This window comes from Pavona decussata, unplaced genomic scaffold (genome assembly GCF_977016875.1).
Source record: "Pavona decussata unplaced genomic scaffold, jaPavDecu1.1 SCAFFOLD_83, whole genome shotgun sequence".
NCBI classification, from domain to species: domain Eukaryota; kingdom Metazoa; phylum Cnidaria; class Anthozoa; order Scleractinia; family Agariciidae; genus Pavona; species Pavona decussata.
In genome coordinates this window covers 1,108,834-1,124,039 of record NW_028145501.1, presented here as the reverse complement: position 1 = coordinate 1,124,039, position 15,206 = coordinate 1,108,834, and the positions used below count along the sequence as shown (strand labels likewise).

The window sequence follows — 15,206 nt, the reverse complement described above, 5'->3', positions numbered from 1 at the left end:
ATCTAATTTTTTTAGCATGGTGATTTTAAAATATTTCACTGAAATGAAAGGTGATAAAATTAATGTGCTTTATTATGTATTGTTATTTTGAGGTTATAAATCATGGCCATAAAATTCTTGAACCTGATTAGTTGTCAGCAACAATGATTTTAGCATAAATCGGACACTGTAGTTGGGTAGTATGGGTCATCACATGCCGTCAGGACAGTTGCACTGCGATAGGGGTTTCGTTTGTCATATATCTCGCAGATGGTTTTGTTTAATTTCTGTCTATTCTCCAAAACGTTTATTCCTGTTTCATAATTTTCAAATTTTGATTTAGATGTGATTAACTGGTAATGGGACATGATTTTGGTCCCATGCTAACTGTAATCATACATGTACTTATGATGAAAAGCAAATAACAAGTCATCACCCATACGAACTCCACTCAAGCGCATAACTATTACTAATTGTTAGTGTAAACAGTGCCATTCACACTCTATCACAGGCTACAAAAGACAGTGAGAAATGCTAGCCAATAGGCTTGCAGTATTCATGATAGAATCAAAGCAGAGTTGTTTCCCATCTATACTAAATCTAGTTAGTAAACGAATTAGTTTTGGAGAGGTGAGGGTGTTTGCCAAAAATGAATCTAGAACCTTCAAGGTTATTGGCAAGTTGAAAGAAAATAAGCAATGATCACTAAAATCGCTAACTTGCAGTAGGTGGTGCATCAAGACAACTTTCTTTGATGTTGTTCTTTATTCTCATAACATGAATTTGCCACAGTGTATTGCTTGTTTTAGGGAGAATTGAGATGTTGAACTCTGACTTCAGTTTGTTGAAACGAACTGTTGGGGAATTTTATCAACTGAAAATTAATGAGGATTATAAAGGATTAAGTAATCGAGTAATAAACTTGGAATATTCAGAACTGTTTCGTGTCCATCAATAGGCTATGATTAAACTGTTATTTGTCTTAAAAGATGGAGGATCGAGCGCCAAGAAACAGGACGTGCCACGAAGTAAAGTAAAATCCCGATGTAAACCCTGTCGGAACTCTGAACCTCTCTCGTTCAAGGGACATTTCGGGGACGTGCTTACAAAGGGCTTGTTGTCGGGGAGAATTTACAAAGAGACACTGAGTACAAATTTGTCCAAGACCCTGTGAGGTCCTTTACGAATGACGTCCCAGAATTCAATCAATCAAACCTTTACTTAGTCACGTAACGCCTAAAAAACTCGTTCGTCTTTCTTGGCAATAATGACCTAGCAAATTCAGCAGTTGAGCTGAAGTTCACACGGACTAAGCAACCTTGAAAGTAATCAATCCAATGGTTACAGGAAAAACTTTTACAGCTGAAGAGATTAAATGGAGTTCAGTAATTCAACTAGTTCGTATGCGCTGTATGACGCTGAAAATCAAGTACTTCCTCGTTGATAAGACAAAGCTAGCTTGAGTAATTTGCCGGATTTTTTAAAATCCACAGCAATGAGTCAAGAAAATTTGGTGATCGGTAACGACAACTTCCCTCCATTATCTGTAGTATGTTGTCATTCGCCGGCGAGTTAAATTTTCCGGCCAGAACTGCAGCCGGGGGGTGGGGCTACCCCAGCAAAGTTTTATACCCGGAGGGGTCCCCCCCCCCCCGAGTACCAGACCCTTGCCCTTAAAAATTTAAATATGCGTAAAAATAAATAGAGAGTTTTCCCTGACCATTTCTATTCTTCAACTCGTGAAATTCCTAGCCTAAACACCTTTAGGTACTACGGTCCAAAAATCTGGAACTCTCTAAATGATTAACTAAAAAGTTCTCCGACCCTTAAAAAATTTGTAACACGCATCAGAAAGATCACCTTTGACGTTATGCAACTTTTAGACTGTCGTTGGTATTTTCCATTTTAGTGGCACTATTTGTAAAAGTGATATCGTATCATGATGTAAATAGCCTTTTAATTTTAATTTATTTGTTATATTTTAATTATTTGTTAGTTATTCTAAACTCGACTTATTAGCTGCTTAAGCTAAGAGCCTAATAAGCTCCAGGGCCTAGAAGATAAATAAAGTTATGTTATGTTATGTTTTATTATTATACCTTTTATCTGAAAAAGGGGACCCTTTCGGGTGGAGCCTCCCCGTATAGTCTGTTATAGGGAGTACGAACCCCCCCCCCCCCCCCCACCTCCCCGCAAAGGAATTGCAGTCGTCATCGTTTCAAGTAGGTGTGCCGGTTAAAGGGGAAGTATCATGGGGTTTTGGTATCTTTTGTTAAAAGTGATGAAATAAGACCTTCAATCAGCTGCTAAATATTATTCTAGGACGACGAGAGGAAGGAATTCAACTAAATTCTTGAAAGGAACAACTCGTAATCTGTTCTAGCGCATTTTGGAAACAAAAATGTGAGAACTTGAAAAACATTAGCCTAACATTTTTCAAGTTTCGATACATACAGCCCAATGCTGTCTCTGACCAGAGGCACTAAATTGGCGGTATTATTGCACTAAGGTGATTATTTATAACCAACTTGACAATTATTTCTTTGTTTCAACTGACAGAAAAACATTTTTGGGTTTTGAAATGACAGCAAATTTGCGTGATACTTCCCCTTTAATTCATTGAGTGCTCAATATCCAAACGCCTCCCTTCCGTAATTATACTGACGAGATTTAGGTAAGCCACGTGCAATACTGAATACGTCACGCAGATATATGTCTAGTCCGCATTTGCTTGAGTGCTTCAGTAATTTAAAGCTATAACTCGTGACACTGACAAGGAATTCAAATAGAGTTTGTCAGTGAAGGCACAGTTTCGTTTCTCTATCAGCAATTAAGGGACTGGACTGAGACGTAAACACTGAAATCTGAGAGAGAGCTTAAAACAACGTTTATCTATGGGGATAAGAAATTCTAAAGACGGTAGCATTCTCTTCGTAGGACTTGACGGCGCTGGAAAGACCACCATTTTACAAACTATTCGCAACGAAGCATTCCCCAATCGTAAACCGACCGAGGGGTACACCTGGGCTTTGAATGCGTATCGATGGAAAGAGTTCACCTTCCATATATTTGATGTTGGAGGCGAAGAAACACAAAGAGATTTATGGAAAAAAACGCTGTGTGTTACTCAAGGCTTCCTAAGTGGAGTGATGTTTGTAGTAGACAGTTCTAACGTGGAAAGGCTCGCAGAGGCACGGGATTTTTTCCGTGATGTTTATAGTGCTTTGGGAGGCCCCCTGATTCCCGTTATGGTGGTTGCCAACAAGCAAGACCTTCCTGGAGCTTTAACGCCATTCGAGATTGGTAGAGAGTTTTCTCTCTCTTTACCGAACAGCGCTATGCCTTTTCATGTCCATGGAACGTCCGCTATTGATAGCAGGAATCTACATGAAGCCATGCACAAGTTGTGCAGCATGATCAAGGAACGTGCAAGAATATTTAAAAACATGTAACAATAACATAGCTCAACACTGAATACAGAGGTCATTTCAGAGTTACTTTGAACGTCATTTTGAAAGCGAGGTCCCCGGATTACTTTTCATTCGTATCATTCAAACAAAACTAATTTCGCCAAAAGGTCTGGATAGCAGTTTTCATTTTTGAAAACAAGTTTCGACAGCTTTTTTGTTATTTTCAGTTTAAATTGTAAACTACACAGTTGAATTTATAATAAGTACGCACAAATGCTAATCAAAAAGGAAAAAAACTGTAACAGAATAATTAAAGAATACGTGACGATGTGTGACAAGAAAGAGAGTTTGAAAAATTTGCATGTTGTCAAAAATCAAAACTTTTGTCGTTTTTCTTAAACTTTTCAGTAAAAGTAGTTTTCCATGAAGAGCTTTGCACTTTGCCTCGTTTTGTGAGGAGGTTCAAATAACTCGGAAATGGCCAAATTGTAGTGAGGTTCAAATTACTGGAATCATAAGAACAATATTACAGGAAGACTTTTGCGGCTCAAATAGTCACCATCGATCACGTATTTGCTGCCAAGTTATACTTCCACAATGTAACTAATAAATTTTAAAAGCGCTTCAGCAGTTTTCATATTCTCCTAAATAAAATAAATTGTGTAAACTTGATGACAAATAAAGTTTGTAAAAAAAGTTTGTAAACTGAAATTATTAATTCGTCAAAAACACTGTAATTTATAAGGACCAGGATTGCTTACTGCTAATTCCGCCCAAGCAACACTGCATGAAGAGTAGGGGTTCGAAGCAGAACAGAATAATTTGGCCTCAGCCATTCGATCATTCTTTAACTAAGCTTTTTGTTGACCATCAGGTAGATATTATTCTGTAGCGTTAATTTTTTCGTTATTCAAATAATAAAAATAAGAATGAGAATAAAGAATAAGAATAATAAGAAGCGTTATTCTCGACGGCTGAAAACTGAAAACGAGCTGTTTTCTTCTTATCATAATCAGTTGTCGATAACAAAAATAATCCAGCGTGTGAACCAAGTTATCGACAACAAACTGAAAAAAACAAACTGAAATAGTTATTGACAACAAATCAGTTTTCCTTTTCAGAAAGGAAAAGTGACTATAATTGGCGTTACGAAACGTGTCAGTTTTTTTGTCGATAACTTTGAATAACTGGCGACCTTGGCAGTGAAACCACTCGCCTGTGGCTTGTGGTTTCACTTGAGCGGTTGAACATTTTATGACGTCATTTTATGCCTGGTCATAGAAAACTGCCGTCAATTTGTTAAACGTAACCTGGTTTTCCAACATTAAACAACGCGGTGCGACTGACTTGATAAATAATTATCAATTGCACAAATTTACCCTCAGTTATAAATGGGGAATTTCATAACTTCGTTTAGACATTTTTGGCTTTATAGACACTTTTACACAATATGCTTTGACAGTACGTTCTTAATTCAACATTCATTGAGTATTTACCCAGCTATAATATGTACCGAAAGAAAATATGATGACGTCGTTTAGGCGGAAATCGTGCAAACCATCATTTGGAATACCTGCATGTATATGTTAATTATCGACGGAAGTTTTCTGTGGTCTATACTCTTGTTGACCATAAAATGACGTCAAAAAATGTTCAAAACTCAAGTCAAACCATGATCCGCAGTCGAGTGGTTTCACTGCCAAGTACTCTTATAGACAATAGCTACGAGCCAATCAGCGCGCGGAAATTTCGACAGTTATTGTAAAATATTACTCATAATTATTTGCTTCAAGATTTACCGGATGTAAAACTCCTGACTCCTGAGGACAGTTTTAAAGCACAAATTGGTTGATCGATCGAGAGAAGAAACGTGAGCGCCTTCACAGCAAGTTGAATCTCAACGTCAGTTATGGGGATAAAAAGTTCTCGAATCACTGAACGGAATTGTACCACAGCAGCTACTATTCTGTTAGTGGGAATAGAAGGCGCGGGAAAAACTACAATGGCGTACACGATCTCGCCTAATTCTGATACAACATGGGGCAAAATGATGAACGTAGGAAAGATTGCCCCAACTAATGGATATAAATTGACGGTCGCAGACTTCACTTACAAGGGCTACACCTTTGATGTATTTGATGTTGGTGGCAAGGAGCACACTAGAAATGCATGGCTTCAAAGCTGGTCTTTCAATGGTATATGGCCGCAAGGAGTGATGTTCGTTGTAGATAGTACCGACGTGGAAAGACTACCAGAAGCGAGAGAGTTTCTTCAACAGATTCTAACTGCTTCCCGATTTTCCAGAATTCCCGTGTTAATTATTGCCAACAAGCAAGATCTTCCAGGAGCCCTGAAGCCCCACGAGCTTGCGAAGAGGCTATCTCTTTCGTCATACGGGGACTTACCTGTTCTTGGGGTTTCTGCTAAATTTTGCACGGGGCTTGTCGAAGTGATTCGTAAGATGCGCAATATGATCAGGGCATACGACAAAAGGTTAGAAAAGTGTTTGCTGACTCAACTAAAAATTGTACAATGAGTGCTACAAGCTTCCCTTGGGGAAGGCAAAAACAGCCGTCAAGACCCTAGAGTAATTGGCACAAGCTGTTTTAGTGCACAAAGGATAAAAAAAAAAGAACTGCAGTTGTTTAGCTAAACTTAGTGACATTGGTTACATTATAGTTAATGACACAGTTGTGTTTGAATCAATTTGACTCTCAACTGATGAATTCTTACTCGTAAATTTTAATTTTGCAGTAAGGATGTTGGTGCAAGACCCGCGAGATATTTAAGCTTTCAAACTCAGTCAGTTCAGTGCCTTTTGCTGTTGTTGCAACCTAAATATTAGATACTGAGAGGAAGTAGAGAGGAAGCAAATATTTAACAATTATTCCATGAGTGCACGTTGGGTATGAGATGATAGATAGCCAACGAAATATTGCTAGATCTTACTGATCTCGCTTTGCAGGAACAACTAGAATACAATTTAATGGTCGCTATTTTTCGGGCATGGTATAATGGCTCATAAACCATGACCGCTAAGCCAATCAAATCCCTGGAATTCAGTGTGTTATACAATGATCCAGTTTTTAATAAAAATAAAGAGAAAGCGAATTATAAGTCGGTGAATTATTTTCTGGGTGAGTGTAGACCTGAGAAGAACTGTTTGAGATAATAAACAGACTATATCTAACGTTTCGGCAACCTGAGCGGAATTCATCATCAGAGTCAAGTAAAATGTTTATCGTCATGCCGCGCCATTAAATTGTAAATTTACACAAAGTTGAACAATATAGATAAAATCAGGATTTCATTTCTCTTTAGGTTTAGTTTCTGACGTAAATTGTATCTATTTTCAACGGACGCCAGTTACGCATGCTAAACTGGTATATCTGTCAGTCAGCCGTGATGTAATTGGCTGTAGAGACTGCCGGTAAAGATGCGCAGTGACATGTGTGGCGTATCGATAAGTCTATTGTTATAGTCAAATGTTCGTGGGTTTACTCGTTAAGCCGGCGACACACTTAGTGATTTTATACGCCGATCGCTGCGATCGGCGAAAATCGCCAGGTGTGCCCCGTGCAGCGATTGCGATTTTCGCCGATCGCCACTGTCGCCGTTTAAAATCGTACAAATCTTGTTCATCTTTCTTGGCAATAATGACTTAGCAAATTCAGCAGTTGAGCTGAAGTTCACACGGACTAAGCAACCTTGAAAGTGATCAATACAATGATTACAGGAAAAAACTTTTACAGCTGAAGAGATTTTAGTGGAGTTCATTAATTCAGCTAGTTCGTATGCGCTGTATGACGCTGAAAATCAAGTACTTCCTCGTTGATAAGACAAAGCTAGCTTGAGTAATTTGCAAGATTTTTTAAAATCCAGAGCAATGAGTCAAGAAAATTTGGTGATCAGTAACGACAACTTCCCTCTCATGTCTGTAGTATTTTGTCATTCGCCGGCGAGTTAAATTTTCCGGCCAGAACTGCTGCCGGGGGGTGGGGCTACCCCAGCAAAGTTTTATACCCGGAGGGGTCCCCCCCCCCCCCCGAGTACCAGACCTTTGCCCTTTAAAAATGTATATGCGTAAAAATAAATGGAGAGTTTTCCCTAATCATTTCTATTCTCCAACTCGTGAAATTCCTAGCCTAAACACCTTTAGGTACTATAGACAAAAAGTCTGGAACTCTCTTAATGATGAACTAAGAACTTCTCCGACCCTTAAAAACGTTGTAACACGGATCAGAAAGATCACCTTTGACGTATGTAACTGATCTCTAGTATGCAACTGTTAGCTAGACTGTCGTTGATATTTTCCACTTTAGTGGCACTATTTGTAAAAGTGATATCGTATCATGATGTAAATAGCCTTTTAATTTTCATTTATTTGTTTTATTTTAATTATTTGTTAGTTCTTCTAAACTCGACTTATTAGTTGCTAAAGCTAGGAGCCTAATAAGCTCCAGGTCCTCGAGTATAAATAGAGTTATGTTATGTTATGTTTTATTATATACCTTTAATCTCAAAAAGGGGACCCTTTCGGGTGGAGACTCCCAGTATAGTCCGTTATAGGGAATACAACCCCCCCCCTCCCCCCCAAAGGAATTGCAGTCGTCATCGTTTCAAGTAGGTGTGCCGGTTAAGCATTCATTGATTGCTCAATATCCAAACGCTTCCCTTCCGTAATTATACTGACGAGATTTAGGTCAGCCACGCGCAATACTGAATACGTCACGCGGATATATGTCTAGTCCGCATTTGCTTCAGTGCTTCAGTAATTTAAAGCTATAACTCGTGACACTGACAAGGAATTCAAATAGAGTTTGTCAGTGAATGCACAGTTTCGTTACTCGATCAGCAATTAAGGGACTGGACTGAGACGCAAACACTGAAAAAAGAGAGCTTAAAACAACGCCGGTTCATCTATGGGGATAAGAAATTCTAAAGACGGTAGCATTCTCTTCGTAGGACTTGACGGCGCTGGAAAGACCACCATTTTACAAACTATTCGCAACGAAGCATTCCCCAATCGTAAACCGACCGAGGGGTACACCTGGGCTTTGAATGCGTATCGGTGGAAAGAGTTCAACTTTCATATATTTGATGTTGGAGGCGGAGAAACACAAAGAGATTTATGGAAAAAAACGCGGTGTGTTACTCAAGGCTTCCTAAGTGGAGTGATGTTTGTAGTAGACAGTTCAAACGTGGAAAGGCTCGCAGAGGCTCGGGATTTTTTCCGTGATGTTTATGGTGCTTTGGGAGGCCCCCTGATTCCCATTATGGTTGTTGCCAACAAGCAAGATCTTCCTGGAGCTTTAACGCCATTCGAGATTGGTAGAGAGTTTTCTCTCTCTTTACCGAACAGCGCTATGCCTTTTCATGTCCATGGAACGTCCGCTATTGATAGCAGGAATCTACATGAAGCCATGCACAAATTGTGCAGCATGATCAAGGAACGAGCAAGAATATTTAAAAACATGTAACAATAACATAGCTCAACACTGAATACAGAGGTCATTCAGTCGGCTTTGAACCTCATTTTGAAAGCGAGGTCTCCGGATTACTTTTCATTCATATCAAACAAAACTAATTTTGCCAAAAGGTCTGGATAGCAGTTTTAATTTTTGAAAACAAGTTTCGACAGCTTTTTTGTTATTTTTAGTTTAAATTGTAAACTACACAGTTGAATTTATAATAAGTACGCACAAATGCTAATAAAAAAGGAAAAAAAACTGTAACAGAATAATTAAAAAATACGTGACGATGTGTGACAAGAAAGAGAGTTTGAAAAATTTACATGTCGTCAAAAATCAAACTTTTGTCGTTTCTCTTAAACTTTTCAGTGAAAGGAGTTTTCCATAAAGAGCTTTTCACTTTGTCTCGTTTTGTGATGAGGTTCAAATAACTCGGAAATGGCTTAATTAAAATGAGGTTCAAATTACTGGAATCATAAGAACAATATTACAGGAAGACTTTTGTGGCTCAAATAGTCACCATCGATCACGTATTTGCTGCCAAGTTATACTTCCGCAATGTAACTAATAAATTTTAAAAGCGCTTCAGCAGTTTTCATATTCTCCTAAATAAAATAAATTGTGTAAACTTCGTGACAAATAAAGTTTGTAAAAAAGTTTGTAAACTGAAATTATTAATTCGTCAAAAACACTGTAATTTATAAGGGTCAGGATTGCTTACTGCTAATTCCGCCCAAGCAACACTGCATGAAGAGTCGGGGTTCGAAGCAGAACAGAATAATTTGGCCTAAGCCATTCGATCATTCTTTAACTAAGTTATTTGTTGACCATCAGGTAGATATTATTCTGTAGCGTTAATTTTTTTGTTATTCAACTAATAAAAATAAAAATGAGAATAAAGAATAAGAATAATAAGAAGCGTTATTCTCGACGGCTGAAAACTGAAAACGAGCGGTTTTCTTCTTATTCTGCCATCATGAACAGTTGTCGATAATCCAGTGTGTGAACCAAGTTATCGACAACAAACTGAAAAAAACAAACTGAAATAGTTATTGACAACAAATCAGTTTTCCTTTTCAGAAAGGAAAAGTGACTATAATTGGCGTCACGAAACGTGTCAGTTTTTTTGTCGATAACTTTGAATAACTGGCGACCTTGGCAGTGAAACCACTCGCCTGTGGCTTGTGGTTTCACTTGAGCGGTTGAACATTTTATGACGTCATTTTATGCCTGGTCATAGAAAACTGCCGTCAATTTGTTAAACGTAACCTGGTTTTCCAACATTAAACAACGCGGTGCGACTGACTTGATAAATAATTATCAATTGCACAAATTTACCCTCAGTTATAAATGGGGAATTTCATAACTTCGTTTAGACATTTTTGGCTTTATAGACACTTTTACACAATATGCTTTGACAGTACGTTCTTAATTCAACATTCATTGAGTATTTACCCAGCTATAATATGTACCGAAAGAAAATATGATGACGTCGTTTAGGCGGAAATCGTGCAAACCATCATTTGGAATACCTGCATGTATATGTTAATTAACAAATCGACGGAAGTTTTCTGTGGTCTATACTCTTGTTGACCATAAAATGACGTCAAAAAATGTTCAAAACTCAAGTCAAACCATGATCCGCAGTCGAGTGGTTTCACTGCCAAGTACTCTTATAGACAATAGCTACGAGCCAATCAGCGCGCGGAAATTTCGACAGTTATTGTAAAATATTACTCATAATTATTTGCTTCATGATTTACCGGATGTAAAACTCCTGACTCCTGAGGACAGTTTTAAAGCACAAATTGGTTGATCGATCGAGAGAAGAAACGTGAGCGCCTTCACAGCAAGTTGAATCTCAACGTCAGTTATGGGAATAAAAAGTTCTCGAATCACTGAACGGAATTGTACCACAGCAGCTACTATTCTGTTAGTGGGAATAGAAGGCGCGGGAAAAACTACAATGGCGTACGTGATCTCGCCTAATTCTGATACAACATGGGGCAAAATGATGAACGTAGGAAAGATTGCCCCAACTAATGGATATAAATTGACGGTCGCAGACTTCACTTACAAGGGCTACACCTTTGATGTATTTGATGTTGGTGGCAAGGAGCACACTAGAAATGCATGGCTTCAAAGCTGGTCTTTCAATGGTATATGGCCGCAAGGAGTGATGTTCGTTGTAGATAGTACCGACGTGGAAAGACTACCAGAAGCGAGAGAGTTTCTTCAACAGATTCTAACTGCTTCCCGATTTTCCAGAATTCCCGTGTTAATTATTGCCAACAAGCAAGATCTTCCAGGAGCCCTGAAGCCCCACGAGCTTGCGAAGAGGCTATCTCTTTCGTCATACGGAGACTTACCTGTTCTTGGGGTTTCTGCTAAATTTTGCACGGGGCTTGTCGAAGTGATTCGTAAGATGCGCAATATGATCAGGGCATACGACAAAAGGTTAGAAAAGTGTTTGCTGACTCAACTAAAAATTGTACAATGAGAGCTACAAGCTTCCCTTGGGGGAAGGGAAAAAAAGCCGGCAAGAGCCTACAGTAATTGGCACAAGCTGTTTTAGTGCGCAAAGGATAAAAAAAAAAGAACTGCAGTTGTTTAGCTAAACTTAGTGACATTGATTACATTATAGTTAATGACACGAGTTGTGTTTGAATCAATTTGACTCTCAACTGATGAATTCTAACTCGTAAATTTTAATTTTGCAGTAAGGATGTTGGTGCAAGACCCGCGAGATATTTAAGCTTTCAAACTCAGTCAGTTCAGTGCGTTTTGCTCTTGTTGCAAACTAAATATTAGATACTGAGAGGAAGTAGAGAGGAAGCAAATATTTAACAATTATTCCATGAGCGCACCTTGGGTATGAGATGATAGATAGCCAACGAAGTATTGCTAGATCTTACTGATCTCGCTTTGCAGGAACAACTAGAATACAATTTAATAGTCGCTATTTTTCGGGCATGGTATAATGGCTCATAAACCATGACCGCTAAGCCAATCAAATCCCTGGAATTCAGTGTGTTATACAATGATCCAGTTTTTAATAAAAATAAAGAGAAAGCGAATTATAAGTCGGTGAATTATTTTCTGGGTGAGTGTAGACCTGAGAAGAACTGTTTGAGATAATAAACAGACTATATCTAACGTTTCGGCAACCTGAGCGGAATTCATCATCAGAGTCAAGTAAAATGTTTATCGTCACGCCGCGCCATTAAATTGTAAATTTACACAAAGTTGAACAATATAGATAAAATCAGGATTTCATTTCTCTTTAGGTTTAGTTTCTGACGTAAATTGTATCTTTTTTCAACGGACGCCAGTTAAGCATGCTAAACTGGTATATCTGTCAGTCAGCCGTGATGTAATTGGCTATGGAGACTGCCGGTAAACATGCGCAGTGACATGTGTGGCGTATCGATAAGTCTATTGTTATAGGCAAATGTTCGTGGGTTTACTCGTTAAGCCGGCGACATACTTGGCGATTTTATACGCCGATCGCTGCGATCGGCGAAAATCGCCAGGTGTGCCCCGTGCAGCAATTGCGATTTTCGCCGATCGCCACTGTCGCCGTATAAAATCGTACAAAACTTGTTCATCTTTCTTGGCAATAATGACTTAGCAAATTCAGCAGTTGAGCTGAAGTTCACACGGACTAAGCAACCTTGAAAGTGATCAATACAATGATTACAGGAAAAACTTTTACAGCTGAAGAGATTTTAGTGGAGTTCATTAATTCAGCTAGTTCGTATGCGCTGTATGACGCTGAAAATCAAGTACTTCCTCGTTCAGATAAGACAAAGCTAGCTTGAGTAATTTGCAAGATTTTTTAAAATCCACAGCAATGAGTCAAGAAAATTTGGTGATCAGTAACGACAACTTCCCTCATATCTGTAGTCTGTTGTCATTAACCGGCGAGTTAAATTTTCCGGCCAGAACTGCAGCCGGGTGGTGGGGCTACCCCAGCAAAGTTTTATACCCGGAGGGATCCCCCCCGAGCACCAGACCATTATCCTTTGAAATTTTATATGCGTAAAAATAAATGGAGAGTTTTCCCTAACCATTTCTGCTCTTCAACTCGTGAAATTCCTAGCATTTTAATCTGGGAACCCTTTCGGGTGGAGCCTCGCCGTATAGTCCATTATGGAGAGTACGACCCCCCCCCCCCCCCCCTCCCACAAAGGAATTGCAGTCGTCATCGTGACATCGTTTCAAGTATATCCAAACGACGCTTCCCTTCCGTAATTATGCTGACGAGGTTCAGGCAGACCTCGTTCAAATATTGAATACCGTCACGCCCAATTGGGAGCTTATTTTAGTCCGCATTTGCGTCAGTGCTTCAGTAATTTAAAGCTATCTAAAGGAAAGGTAGATCTCAAATAGAGTTTGTCAGTGAAGGCTCAGTTTTGTTGCTCGATCAGTAAGGGAATGAGACGTAAACACTGAAATCTGTGAGAAAGCTTTTAAAAACAACGTTCATCTATGGGGATAAGACAGTCTAAAACAGGTTGCATTCTCTTCGTAGGACTAGACGGCGCTGGAAAGACCACCATTTTACAAAATGTCCGCAACGAAGCATTTCCCGATCGTAAACCGACCGTAGGATACACTTGGACTTTTAATGCGTATCGATGGAAAGAGTTCACCTACGATATATTTGATGTTGGAGGCGGAGAGAGACAAAGGGATTTATGGAAAAAAACGCAGTGTGTTACTCAAGGCTTCCTAAGTGGAGTGATGTTTGTAGTAGACAGTTCTAACGTGGAAAGAATCGCAGAGGCACGGGATTTTTTCCGTGGTGTTTATAAGGCTTTGGGAGGGCCCCTAGTTCCCGTGTTAGTTGTTGCCAACAAGCAAGACCTTCCTGGTGCTTTAACGCCATACGAGATTGGTAGAGAGGTTTCTCTCTCTTTACCGAACAGTGCTATGCCTTTTCATGTCCATGGAACGTCCGCTATTGATGGCAGGAATCTACATGAAGCCATGCACAAATTGTGCAACATGATCAAGGAACGAGCAAGAATATTTAAAAATATGTAACAATAACATAGCTCAACCGGCAATTGCTTTGAACCTCGTTTTGAAAGCGAGCCTTGTTCAAATCAAAAATCAAAACTGTTGTCGTTTTTCTTAATTAAGTTAGAACTAATTTTCACATGAAAAGCTTTGCACTTTGCCTCGTTTTGTGATGCTGTTCAAAGCAACTCGGGAATGACCTATTGAGGTGAAGTTCAAATTAATCATAAGGACAATATTACAGGAAGGCTTTTGCTGTTCAAATGGTCACCATCGATCACGTATTTGCTACAATGTTATACTTCCGCAATGTAACTAGTAAATTTTAAAAGCGCTTCAGCAGTTTTCATATTCTCCTAAATAAGACGAATTGTGTTAACTTGGTGACAAATGAAGTTTGTAAACTGAAATTATTAATTCGTCAAAAACACTGTAATTTATAACGATCAGAAATGCTTACTCCTATTAAATATCGCCCAAGGAACACTTTATCAAGAGTCGGGGCTCGAAGCAGAATAATTTCGCCTTAGTCAATCGATCATTCATTAACAGCGTTTTTTGTTGGCCAACAGCTAGATTTTTTTCTGTGTAAGGTTAATTTTTCGAATTTTGTTGTTGATATCATAAACAATTGTCGATAACAAAAAATCCAGTGTGTGAGCCAAGTTGTCGGTAACAAACTGCAAAAACTGAATTAGTTATCGACCACAAATCAGTTTTCGTTTTCAAAAAGGAAAACCGACTATGGTTGGCGATACCAAACGTGGACGTTTTATTGTCGATAACTTTGAATAACTCACCTTGGCAGTGAAACCACTCGCCTGGGTCTTGTGGTTCCACTTGAGCAGTTGAACATTTTGTGACGTCATTTTCTGCATGGTCATAGAAAACTGCCGACAATTTGTTAAGCCGCCGTTAAACGTTGAAACTTTTAGCTGAAACTTGTGTGCATCGGCAAACGAGATCAGTTTCTGGTGCCAGTACACGGTGAAACTCTTGTTTTTCACCACTGCGACCGTTGCGAACCGTTGCAGAAATAGAAAGCGGTTCTACTTTTGGTGAAATTTACAATATGCTTTGTGTACGTTCGTAATTTAACATTCATTGAGTATTTACCCAACTATAATATGTACCGAAAGAAAATATGATAACGTCGTTTAAGCGGACCTCGTGCAAACCATCATTCGGAATACCTGCATGTGTGTTAATTAACAAATCGACGGAAGTTTTCTGTGGTCTATACTCTTATTGACTATAAAATGATGTCAAAAAATGTTCACTGAAACTCAAGTCGAACCATGATCCGCAGTCGAGTGGTTTC

The 15,206-nt window shown here is 38.9% G+C and overlaps 4 protein-coding genes across 4 annotated transcripts; all 4 read left to right on the top strand.

The window, feature by feature from the left end:
* Positions 1–2,873: 2,873 nt before the first annotated feature.
* LOC146475749 (ADP-ribosylation factor-like protein 4A) lies at positions 2,874–3,431 on the top strand. Its single transcript, XM_085115356.1, has one exon. The coding sequence runs from the start codon at positions 2,874–2,876 to the stop codon at positions 3,429–3,431; it is 558 nt and encodes a 185-aa protein (XP_084971482.1).
* A 1,867-nt stretch (positions 3,432–5,298) lies between these two features.
* Positions 5,299–5,925, top strand: LOC146475748 (ADP-ribosylation factor 6-like). Its single transcript, XM_085115355.1, has one exon. It carries the CDS (start codon positions 5,299–5,301, stop codon positions 5,923–5,925), a length of 627 nt encoding a protein of 208 aa, XP_084971481.1.
* Positions 5,926–8,311: 2,386 nt separating this feature from the next.
* LOC146475747 (ADP-ribosylation factor-like protein 4A) lies at positions 8,312–8,869 on the top strand. Its single transcript, XM_085115354.1, has one exon. It carries the CDS (start codon positions 8,312–8,314, stop codon positions 8,867–8,869), a length of 558 nt encoding a protein of 185 aa, XP_084971480.1.
* A 1,957-nt stretch (positions 8,870–10,826) lies between these two features.
* LOC146475746 (ADP-ribosylation factor-like protein 4A) lies at positions 10,827–13,909 on the top strand. The gene is made up of 2 exons (XM_085115353.1): positions 10,827–11,280; positions 13,395–13,909. The coding sequence occupies exons 1-2, from the start codon at positions 10,827–10,829 to the stop codon at positions 13,907–13,909; spliced, it is 969 nt and encodes a 322-aa protein (XP_084971479.1).
* The last annotated feature ends 1,297 nt before the right edge of the window (positions 13,910–15,206 follow it).